The following is a 12391-nucleotide window of genomic DNA, read 5'->3' as shown; positions in this document are numbered from 1 at the left end:
CGGGCGTTTGTATGGCAGCTTAGTGCCACCACATCTAAGAAGTGGCATTTAGTTCCACTTACTCCCCAACTAGCTCCATTCGCTTCCTGTGCAGTTCTGCCCCTTTGTCAGCCGTCTCCCACCTGCCTGAGGTAGGAGCGGGGACCTCCAGGTCATCATACCTGGGAGGTTCCCGGATATAGCATCACATGTACATTAAATGGAAAAAGATGGGTCTGCAATGCCTTGTTTGCAATACAAAGAGTGATCAGATGGCACAGTTCATCATCGCGTTGTAACAGTAAATGGAACATACTCATATCACATTAGACTCACATGATCGTTTGAAAATCATCCTCCACAAGAATCATGTCAGCTGCTTCTTTACAAACATCGGTACCGGTTTTCCCCATTGCAACTCCAATGTCAGCAGCCTTGAGAGCCACAGCATCATTCACTCCGTCACCGGTCATGGCAACAACAGCACCGATGTTCTGTAGACTCTAAGGGCAACACAGAGACATAACACAAGTTTACACAATGTTTCACAAACAAATACTATATATACTTTTGGTATGAGATATTATGATGCATTCTAGCAATGTGTTTTTTGAGCATATAATAAATTATATATATATATATATATATATATATATATATATATATATATATATATATATATATATATTATGTCTTATACCACTTAAAATGGCACAGTATAGAAATCCCTCCACTTACTGTCAACAGAGACTACAAACAGACTTACCTTCACAATTTTTAATTTATGCCTGGGACTTGCTCTGTAAAATACAGACACCTGTAGGACAAAACAAAATGAAAACATAAGATGAATAATTCTGGGCTCAATATGCCATAATTCTAAGAAGAAAATGTTTGGCAAGCAGAGGGAAGATAACACTGGTTTACATGGTGACTGTAACATAATGTTATTATAGAATTATAGAATGCCTCTTTATAAATATGTGAATGTTGATATCAGCTCTAGGAAGAACTCCCGGAGATTACAAGACATTCAAGTAGGGCTGAAACAACGAATCGATAAAATCGATAATAATCGATAACGGAAATCGTTGTCGACGATTTCCGTTATCGATTAATCGAGTGATCGATTCGTTGTTGGAGCACTCGGCTCCTTTTACTTACCTCCGTGAGCGTTCCCCGCTTCTGCTACACGCTCTGCAGTCTCCGCCTTCATTTAACTACGTGACGGATGTGACGCGTTCCGGAGGTAAGTATTCTTCATGTCTATGTGCACAGATCGCACAGAGCCACTCGCACAGAGCGAATCGCTCTGTGCGAATGGAGCCACTCGCACAGAGCGGTTCGCTCTGTGCGAGTGGCTCCACTCGCACAGAGCGGTTCGCTCTGTGCGAGTGGCTCCACTCGCACAGAGCGGTTCGCTCTGTGCGAGTGGCTCCACTCGCACAGAGCGGTTCGCTCTGTGCGAGTGGCTCCACTCGCACAGAGCGGTTCGCTCTGTGCGAGTGGCTCCATTCGCACAGAGCGGTTCGCTCTGTGCGAGTGGCTCCATTCGCACAGAGCGGTTCGCTCTGTGCGAGTGGCTCCATTCGCAGAGCGGTTCGCTCTGTGCGAGTGGCTCCATTCGCACAGAGCGATTCGCGGGGGTGGGGGTCCACGGCGGGGTGGGGGTGGGGTTTCAGGGGATGCAGGGCAGGGTGTGAGTGGGGGTGCAGGGCAGGAGACTGGGTGCAGGGCAGAGTGGGGGTGGGGATGCAGGGTGTGAGTGTGGGTGCAGGGCAGAGTGGGAGACTGGGTGCAGGGCAGAGTGGGGGTGGGGATGCAGGGCAGGGTGTGAGTGTGGGTGCAGGGCAGAGTGTGAGTGTGGGGGCAGGGCAGAATGTGGGGGCAGGGCTGGGTGCAGGGCAGAGTTGGAGACTGGGTGCAGGGGCACAGTGCAAAGTGCTGGGTGCAAAGTGCCAGTGCTGGGTGCAAAGTGCCAGGGCTGGCTGCAAAGTGCCAGGGCTGGGTGCAAAGTGCCAGGGCTGGGTGCAAAGTGCCAGGGCTGGGGCAAAGTGCTGGGTGCAAAGTGCTGGGTGCAAAGTGCCAGGGCTGGGTGCAAAGTGCAAAGTGCTGGTGCAAAGTGCTGAGTGCTGGGTGCAAAGTGCTGGATGCAAAGTGCCAGGGCTGGGGCAAAGTGCTGGGTGCAAAGTGCTGGGTGCAAAGTGCCAGGGCTGGGGCAAAGTTTCTTGAACAGTAATAGTCCACCTCTTTTCAGAATGTTTGGGGTTATTTTGTTTCATAAATATTGTGTTTGGGTTCTTGTACTTTGAAAATATTGTTTTTTATTACATCATAACAAAATAAGAATGTTAATGTAAATTTTAAGTTGTTTTTTAACATCCAGTTCATTAAATTATTTTAAATAAACGAAAAATTTGCATATTGTTTTTTTTTATCCGATTAATCGATTAATCGAAAAAATAATCGGCCAACTAATCGATTATTAAAATAATCGTTAGTTGCAGCCCTACATTCAAGTGAAATATATACGCGATCAGATAAGTAATGATTTTTTGGGGGGTTTCTTTTTTTCTTCATGTAGTAATGGTTCATTTTTAACTCATATTCCCAAAAATGTGAAACCTCTGTGTATTCTTCCAGACAAAAAGTAAGTAGACATTTCATAGAAGCGACAGACTTTCATATATGGTATAGGTTTCATTTCTAGGACAAAAGGCTATTATAGCCAGATCTACCAACCTTCGGCACTATTTGGGAGAGCTGCTGAATGTCCAGTGTATCTACTTCTTCTCCAGACAGAGGCTGAAATCCTTTGGAATAGAAGCCTAGTCGGCTAGCTGCGGAGGAAACAAAATATATAAGGTATCAGAATTAATAAGTCAATTTCCTTATACGTGTGTGCGGTTTTCTTTTAGGAAAGGCTGCAGGTACAGAACAGAACATATTTACCACTCAGTACAGCAAATCTGTCTTATGTTATATATTTAATAACATAAAGCTGGTAGGTTTGTCCATGACTATCCATAGCACTTATTTTAACCATAGACTTGTTAAAGCACCAAGATCTCTTAAGGTTGTGTACGGTCCAAGGCGACTGAAATTTGGGCTGCTAAGTGATAAGTTGATGGGCGAAGAAGAGAAAGAAAGTAAAAACTGAGCATGGCAGAAAGTTTACTGGGCATATCATATATTATAACACATCTAAAAGTGATTACGTAAATGAAACATGGACTATGTTAAATATCCAGCTTTTTAGATGCTAATGAAACACTGGGATGTGAGTTGAGAACATGTAAGCCTTCAAGGCATTAAGCACTTCCAGTAAATGCTCCAGCACAATGTATCCTCCCAGCGACCTTATTATGTGAAGTGCTGATTCACGCCGAGAGGATTCAACGTAAAAATGGCCGATTCCTTCTTAGCATTGTTAGCGCTAAGACGGCATCTGTGAATTTCATTAGACTATTAGTAATGTCTGATCTGAATGGAACATCATATTTTATCCACAAACAGCTCTTTTACAGTCTACACAACACAGAGGTGGGCATTTTTATTCAAAGCCACAAGAACTGCTAATAAATAAAGTAATGATGGGAGTCCTCCATACCGATGGCAATCGCAGTCTCCTGTGAGTCGCCTGTGATCATTTTAATGGCTACTCCTGAGCGGATGAGTGCAGTGACTGCCTCCTTTACACCAGTCCTCGGAGGATCGATCATTCCCACCAGGCCCAGGAATGTTAGCTGCCCCAGTTCTGAACCAGAAGCCAGAGCAATAACTGTGATAAAAAAAGAGTAGAAAGTTATACACAATCTTCGGTCCGGCACAGCTAAGGATACAATGATTCTAGATCCCCGTTTAACACTGCAATTCAAGTCTCAATTTTTGGTTCATTTTTGGTTGTGGATATGTCTCCAATGAATGGCACAATAGGACAACACAAACACGGCTTTTGTATGTCCAGTAGGTAATCTGCCCACAGTATCTCAATAGCTGATACGGTTCAGAGAACTCCTGCCGTAATATGTGTGGACCCGTTGCACGTCTTATTACAATCATACCTGGGAGCTCTACAGGTGAAGCACCGCTTTTCCGTTTTAATACTTGAATCCCCCAGGTTGCGGAAGCTGGGGTCCGGACACACCTCGCTCCCCACCCATTTCCCATTTAAGCGGGGGTATTTCCTGCGACCGCAGCAGGAACACCCACCGACGGCAGCGGGCAGACCTGGCCACAAGGGAAGGCTCCAGGTAGCCGGAGCTTAGAGGTTCCCAGGTATGATTATAATATCGTCGTAATTACTACACCAACTGAACCTTCGTTATGCTGCAATATAAAATTTAAAGAGCTAGGCACAAAAATTCTCAGATCTCCTACGGCCTCAGATCTCTGGCAGTGAAGAGTGGCATCAGCATTTATTACCTCTAAGGCCTGCTGTCCCCATATATGCAGTCTCCTGATGATAGAGCTCCCTCTGCTGTTGAGTGAGCGCCAACGTCTGCCCCTTGCTATTGTACGTGGTGCAATATCGAATAACTTGCTCGTAGGCGCCTTTCATAAAGCAGATCTCTGGTTTATCCTAACCAAAATCACAAGAATATCATTAGACAGACAGTTCACATTCTTCATACACTTTTCTAGAGAGGAAAAAAAAATATATATTTTTTTTGCTGAAATGCTTTAAGATGAGGAAACAAAAAATAAGTTTTTAAAAAGGATTTCATCATTCATATAAAGAGGACTTACATGTCTTTCAAGCAGTTTTTTAAAGGCACTTGTTCATGATGTAATACCCAACTGCCCCACTCAGGAGTGTTGTATATACGATCACACAGTTAAGACTGAGAGCTTTGGGGCCGAGAAGCTTTGAATTAACTTATGAAGCGGCAAAATCAAGTGTTAAAGGTAAGGTCGCTTAACGGTACCCTAGGGGGCCTACCATTATTTGCGAAGATTTATTTGAAATGGTCACCTGCTTTGATTAGAGTCTGTTTTATTCTTGCAATGTGTAAAAAAAAATGCCAGCATAATAGGTAGGTGAATGTTTAATCTCTACGGGGTCCTGAATCATGTACAGTAATGTTCTGTTATCGCCAACACACAGCTGGTCGGTAGAGAACGTACAATAAGGTTAAGCATATCTCAAATAAAGACCCAGCATCTGCCTGTGGGTGGATGACAATGATCAGTTGCAGAATATAGCAAAGCAACAAGAACAATATGTACAATTCATCCTGTGGCACAAAAATGAAAAGTCTGCTTAAAATAGACCTAGCAAATAGGTTCCTCTTCAAATTACGGCAATAAACTAAAGGAACAGTCATGCCTTGTTTTCTTATTTGTGTCGGCGCACCTTGTCTTACCGCTAAACGATCAGCATTTCACTGTGCTGCAATGTTTCCAAATCTTTACATCTTTGGTACCTTCCAAGTATCACTAACTTGATTATTTTAGGAGAACTCACTGGACATGCCATTCAGTTTTAGCCAAGTCACATACCTGCTGCGTCCTGTGTACACATCTGACGGCCATCCATTTTTGTTCCGAGCTGAAAGGGTACTCTGCCTTACGGATATAATCACGTCGTAGGGCCTCCAGTCCCATCTATATAGAGAATGACATGAAACAGACATGATGTTCACCGCAAGCAAAACTGACACAGGCTACGATTTTATTTCTTAACCTTCGTATATTTATTCTCATCAAAACCAATAAATATCATATATATTTTACCAAGCACTGAAATCTAGCCTGGGTGAGAACAGACTAAACATCTACTGCAATGTCTACAATATATTAGAATAGAATTCTATGTTGCTTGTGCTATTTCAATAGCAATGAAGTCCTTAACACTTAGTGTGTGCTCCCTGCATGACTTGTTTATTATGCTTTGGCCACTAGATGGCAGTCTTCTCTCGACTGCAATGTAACATATTCCCACCGTTTTCTTTGCCCACGATTGACATCAGCTAATTCGACACTTAGCAGTAATAAAGTCAGAGGTATTATTAGGGTCTATATAAAAGATACACAGTCTCTTCTTGTGTAATGTTAGCAAACATAACAGTTTTAAAAATGCACTTAATTATAGTGATAATAGCATAAATAGTCATCTATGACATACCTCGCTTGGGGTAAAATGTAACATGGGCCTGAAGTAAAATGCAATGAAGTATATATTGAACCTATATGTTTGTAGGTAATCCTCTGTTAACAGTTTAGGTAAGTAACAATACATTTTGCTTATTATATATTGATATTATTACATATCAACAGTGGCATCTGCTTGCTCATAGTAACAATGGCAATTTGAGTTGGCAGTTGGGAAGTTTTACGAGGACTTGTCACAGGTTTTAATATACCGGTAATCAAATGATTTTTTTGCTGAAACTAGTGCAAGCTTGTAGCAGAACCAGCATTATCTGGCTAATTTCCTATTCTGAACTTCTCTCCCTTCTTCTCCCCCAAAACTTGTGAAGGCTTCCTAAACCAATCTACAACAATCTGCAACTTAATAATAAGGCAGATATGGTATCTCGGAGAAGGAGGGTGTGAAATAAAATAATATATACACTCTATACACTCTGAGGAAGCCTGTGCTAGGCGAAACGCGTTTGTGTATTATTTTATATTAACCCTTTGTTGGTTTTTATTGTTTTTTATTACCAAAAGTTTAAAATAAATACGTTTTTTTAAAAACTTTTTTATATTGCTCCTGGACCTTTTTTAATTTATAAGACAAAATATCTTGTCAGCCACAACTATATCCTTGGTGGGGATTTTACCACCTATGCGCTGAGGAGTGAGCAACTCTATCATTGCTCACCAAAAAGGAACTGTGGACACTCCAGACTGCTTCAAAGGCTGAGGCTAAAGAAATTCCAAGGCAAGGATTATACCACCTAAATGCACATCTTGGGGCTAACTGAAGAAGCCCATATTACATAGTGCTGCCAAAGAAATCTTTAAGGCGAGGATTATATCGCCCAAGCGTATACTTTGGGGCTAACTGAAGAAGCCCCTACCAAATGTGAGTAGCCCTTTGTGGCCTTCATTTCAAACAAAAATAAGCTTTGAGACATATTGCACTATTGTGTTTTTCTTTCTTTTATATATCTCATACACATCCGTGAGAGCGCAGCCACTAACCCCCTTGTGAAATAAAATAATGTTTGGACAGTGGTTAATACATATATCACCATCAAGCTCACAGTAGCAGTGAATAACACATGATATAACATTGCCCTTATAGAGCCCTCGAAGAACATAACTGTTTTATTTGGTATGTTACTTTTTGAGGATACCATAATTATGGTGGTTAATATAGCACTAACATTCCTAGAATGGGATTTCTGATTTCTCCATTCAATTGTTGTATGAGAACATGTACAATCTACATTGATCAAATATTCCATATGAACCACAGTAATGCCTGGATGAGGATGTAAGCACCTACACCGAACAGATCACGATCATGGAACGAACTGAATAGAGATTTGTGTGGTTTCACTAAACACGAATTGATTCGGATGGGTACTGGAACAAATAGACAAGGAATGGACAACTACTTAAAAATAAATAGACAGTTTATACGTTACCTTCATGGCAAGAGCAATTAGGGCTCCCTCGGTGGGCTTCCCCATTAACGTGGTGTTCCTTATTTCAGCGTCATTGCACACACAGCCCGCCTAAGAGAAATCCACAATAAAAACAATAATGAATGGCACTTCTAGGTATGAAGATATACTTTTAATAAAACACAACCTAGGACTATAAATGTAAATTGGATAAAAAGTGTATCTAATCTGCAATATTTAAATGTACCTGCATACAAATGTACACACCCATTTCCAGCTAAATGTATATTTTAATAAAGCATTAGATAACCTAATGGCACAGCGGGGGTTATTTATGATTAGCTATTCCGGTGAAAAGTGTAAAAAGCAGTCTTTTTAGCTTAGCAACTGATGGGATGTTCCTGCCAATGGGACAACTCTTGGTTGCAATGGCGATAAGACTACTTGGCACATCGGGATGACAGGGTAGTAAAAGGCTAAACATTAGTCAGCCTTCAAGAAGATGCACGATACAGGTGGAAGCTGGAGGAGGTTGCTTCGTGTGAAAGGCTATGGGGTGTTTTCCCAAAACGTGGAGCCTGCAGATGGGGTGAGCTTTTCAATTCCCTGAATACCTTTTAAAAGAGGCAATCCAGCTAAGTCTTTCCGGTAAAAAGACTAAGCTGGCCCAACATAACATGGGGAGACTCCTTGACAGTCATATAACAGGTGTATCGTCTCAGATAATGCGTATCGTCTCAGAGGATGTGGATTTTGTGCCTTCTTGTCTTTAAAAAGTTCAGGCATTTACGGGGTAAATTTTAGAAACGCATTTCAAAATGCAAGCCAGATAAAATGATATAGCTCTACAGGCAGAGACTGAAACCAAGTGTCATATAAAACAGGTTACAACTATTTATAAAGAATAAGCTGCCAACGGTAGAGAAAACCACCTACGTGATGGGGGAAAAAACTGTGTTCTATGCAAATGGGTTAAAAATGATCTCAAAAACGCATAAGCGTGTAATCATCTATTAAAATCTCAATGCTATTTTTCCAAGATGAAGCCAATGCTATTAAGCCCTGGAAACAAAGCCCTTTGTGGTTCTAACTCAGAGCAGGTATACGGCAGGCACTGAATGAAGGTTTTGTATGTTGAGTTATTACAGAACATTGTGAAATGTTGCCTCTGAAAGGAAGGATTGTTCTCCCTTTTATTAGTTTTCTGGGTCACTGCTGAGAAACGCTTGTAAAAGCACAGTCCAGATATCAAACTCAGGTATCGGCCCCTTAGATGTACCTGTTATTAGGGTTTATTGTCCCTTTAAATACCGTTCTAACCACTGTATGACCTATTTTCCATCCCAGGGCTGCCCAGCTGGAATTCTTATGCATTCTTAATCCTCAAGATAATACTAAATGATACGATAATCAGAGAAATTGTCAAGACTGTAGTAATCTGTCCTGAAGGAACAATGAGGACCGTGCTATTATATGTTATTTTGAATACTCCGGGCACAGCGAGAGATTGCGGGGAGGTTTCGATTGTTTGTCCGATGTCAGAATACGGCTCTTACAATCTGACAACGCTTACAAGACAAAACTAAAATATTATACTGTATTATAATATCATAAAGTGGGAAATAAATTACCCCCGTTCAATGGGGGAATAGGATTAGCTTGCAAGCTACATTTAGAAAAAATATGGGCCTTTGGGTATATTTCACACTTAAGAATATCAGAGGTTTGCAAAATGCCGAAGACAATATATCCAAAGCGAATAGTGAAAATAAGAACACATAACAATGACTTTATTAAAACGGAGAACATTGCTTCGGTGCAGATGATCTCTTATAAACCCTCTGAACAACAATGAAAAACGTAACAAATTGATTTACACACATTCCCGACCTGAAAGAGTAGGTGTGTGGGCGCTCGTTTGGGACATCCAGAAAATTGCGGATAAGGAGTGAGAATTTATTAAAATTCTAAACGGATTGATCTGTATATCCTCTTTAGCGCCCGTGACTGCCAATGCCGTTATCACAGCCAGGGTCCTAAGATCCTTACAGAAAACCAGACTGCCATGGACCATTTCTGGTGACTTCTTGTGCTAGAATACACACTGAACCCTCTCATTGGCAAAATGTGTATTTAATGGGGATATAGTGGGGTAAAGGGTGGTTGTTTTTAGTTCTGGTGGCACTGGGAGCGGGATCTGGCCGTTCCAAGTCAAGCTGACCTGAGCAGATGGTTCCTGTACACACTAAACATTCTGATATTAGATGCTCAGCGAGACATAACTAAGAGGCATAACCGAACCATTTAAATTACAGAATAGATCAACAGAGCGTAAGGTTATTGTGTGAAATGTATTACAAGAAGTAGCTACAAGTCGTGAATTTAGTATATTTAACTCCAGCGCGCTCTGTAAATGGAACTTCTGACCTGACATTTATCAGCCTGCCAACAAAAAGAGAGGCCGGAGAAAATTAATAATCAGTGGAGAACTTACTTCAACCACCTTACTTATTGATGGATTGCAAAACCCATGAATAACATCGCCATCATGGATTACTTCCCCAAAGCGATTGTAGCCGACTCCAGTCACCTGGAAAACACAAAGCCATGGTTAACGACGTATAAAAGCACAAATGACTGCCGCTTCCACGCGGCATTCTCTCTATCATAGATAACTTTTTGTTAAAAAAAAAGGTAATTGTGCTGTACTTGCTCTCGTGGGCTCTATTAAAACGGAAAACTGTCTGAAGCCTGCAAATCTGTCTCGCTAATAGAAGTGCCAGCCCAATTTTAAAGCAGATGTATTTTTTCTTATATCTTTCTAACCGATATATTTTTCTTATATGGGGCTTCTGAATTATAAGCATGAAATAATTCTGTGCACTTTGTTACCCGTCGTCCCCCAACAGAATCCATCCCAGGAGATCAATTTAAAAAGACTTTCTACACTTTCATTGACACTTCCTGTGCCAAAAGTTAAACACTATCCTACACACGTCAATGCTGAGCAAAAAGTAGATTTGTGTGAGAGCCATGTTGATCCTAACTCAGGAGAGCTTCAAGCAACTCGGAGTACATTGTCAGCACTTTATCTGGTAGTTTCTTCAACACTCAGGGTTTAGCAAATACAGCCAAATCAACAATCCCAGAGAAACAAGAATTAGTGTGGCAAATTCAGATGCAAATATGATTTCGGAACCCATCTTTGTCATACCTGCTACCCATTAGTATTAACCGCCGGGGATCGAAAGCATCACAAAAACCCAAAATTCAATACCTCTGCATGGAGTCCGTCTGACGTGAAAATGTGGGTGACGGTCATTTCATTCTTGGTCAGCGTTCCAGTTTTGTCAGAACAGATAACATTACAGCAGCCTGAAAGAGCAAGAAGAGGTGTTCCCCCTTAATACGTGTCAGCTTCATGGAAGAGCGATTATGTGCCCTTCTTACCATTTATAATAGCGTTCCCTAAGAAGGAAGGCTTAAAATAGTGATCTCTTTAGTGCTAATACAGGAGTTCTTTGGGAAAAACCTCATCTCCGTTCATAATATGGCGGATCTAGTCTGTGTGTGGTGGGTTCTATCGTTCACAGTCCAACACTCGACCGTAATCAATGTTTTATTGGTATGACTAATGGTTTGGGTAATCTCCAAATCCTGATCTAAAAGCCTTAAGGACAACAAGAACATTTTCTCACTCAAGCAGTAGTGTGATCCCAATTTGCACGACACCTTCTCTTCAACACACACAGAAAAGGTTCAATTAAGGAGAGCAGAAACAGATATGCAAAAACACCATGCATTGCCTAAATTTCGCCGACATATTTGAGTGATGAACGATAAGGCAATCCAACTAGAAGTCAACAGGTGGTTAAATAACCTACGGCAACTGAATATAGTGTGTTTTTGAAAGGAACAGGTTAATCCATCCCCCCCAGAAGCCCAACAGAATAATTAAAGGGCTTCAGCAGACATAAAATTGTCTGAGCTATGTTACAAGGGCTATTGCACCTAAATGAGTTTGCATGAAATCGCCGGCTTGTTCTCTAATATGCCATCAAGGCTCCTCTGGGAGTCTGAGCAAATGCCTTGTTCTTGACAATAATCCAAATAAGCGACTTACATTTTCACTGCTCATAAACAAGCAATCGCAGGGAGAGGAGTGTTCTTCAACAGAATAAAGCAGGGCAGACCTTAGTAGTCTCTAAAATAACGTGCACACGATGGTACGAGCGCCTTAAATGTATTTACCAGAAGAACCAGTCTGCCATTACTGAAATCCATCAAATTAGTGTTTCCTACGGCCTTAACGCATCAAAGCCTTTATGCTGCGGGAGCTGTTACCGTTTCAAAGCCAACTTTAAATTATTGGCATTTTATCACTAGAAAAGTGCAATCCTGCCCTCAAATTAAGAGTCCTACTTAAAATGATTAAGGCTCGGTGCCTTCAGAGGGAAAGAACCCTTCAGCTTTATTACTTAGCTCGGTAAACTAGCATGACCGAACCCTGCCGGCAATGGTAAGCAGAGCGTGAAACATTCTGGGCAATGTCTGTCTCACAAAGCACGGAAGATCACTAATTACTTATAGATACCTATCTGGGATATTTAAGACACTATTAAATATTGACTATTAAATATTGAAGTAACATAATATTACTTTTTGTTTTAATGTTGCTTAATAGTATATTACATTTATTATTTTTTCATGATTTCAATATAAAAATGACAGAATCTTTTTGTCATGGAATTTAAAAAAATTGTTATTCTGAGTCATTCTTCACATTTTTCATTCCTGGATTGTCTGAAGCTGCTGGTTTCTGTAACATAATA

General features: G+C 41.0%; 1 protein-coding gene across 2 annotated transcripts in view; it reads right to left on the bottom strand.

Moving 5' to 3' along the window:
* The window catches only part of ATP2C1 (ATPase secretory pathway Ca2+ transporting 1), a 180918-nt gene that overhangs the window by 4480 nt on the left and 164047 nt on the right, over window positions 1–12391 (bottom strand). For both annotated transcript variants that reach the window (XM_053468149.1, XM_053468148.1), the window contains 9 exons: window positions 10837–10934; window positions 10054–10149; window positions 7581–7670; window positions 5482–5586; window positions 4405–4561; window positions 3590–3760; window positions 2722–2819; window positions 746–796; window positions 316–482 (listed from right to left, as the gene is read on the bottom strand). In XM_053468149.1, the coding sequence (XP_053324124.1) occupies window positions 316–482; window positions 746–796; window positions 2722–2819; window positions 3590–3760; window positions 4405–4561; window positions 5482–5586; window positions 7581–7670; window positions 10054–10149; window positions 10837–10934 (1033 nt within the window). The remainder of the gene's footprint in view (window positions 1–315; window positions 483–745; window positions 797–2721; window positions 2820–3589; window positions 3761–4404; window positions 4562–5481; window positions 5587–7580; window positions 7671–10053; window positions 10150–10836; window positions 10935–12391) is intronic.

This window comes from Spea bombifrons, chromosome 5, assembly GCF_027358695.1.
Source record: "Spea bombifrons isolate aSpeBom1 chromosome 5, aSpeBom1.2.pri, whole genome shotgun sequence".
Lineage (NCBI taxonomy): Eukaryota > Metazoa > Chordata > Amphibia > Anura > Pelobatidae > Spea > Spea bombifrons.
The sequence above is the reverse complement of the archived record's forward strand: the minus strand, read 5'-3'. Positions and strand labels throughout refer to the sequence as shown.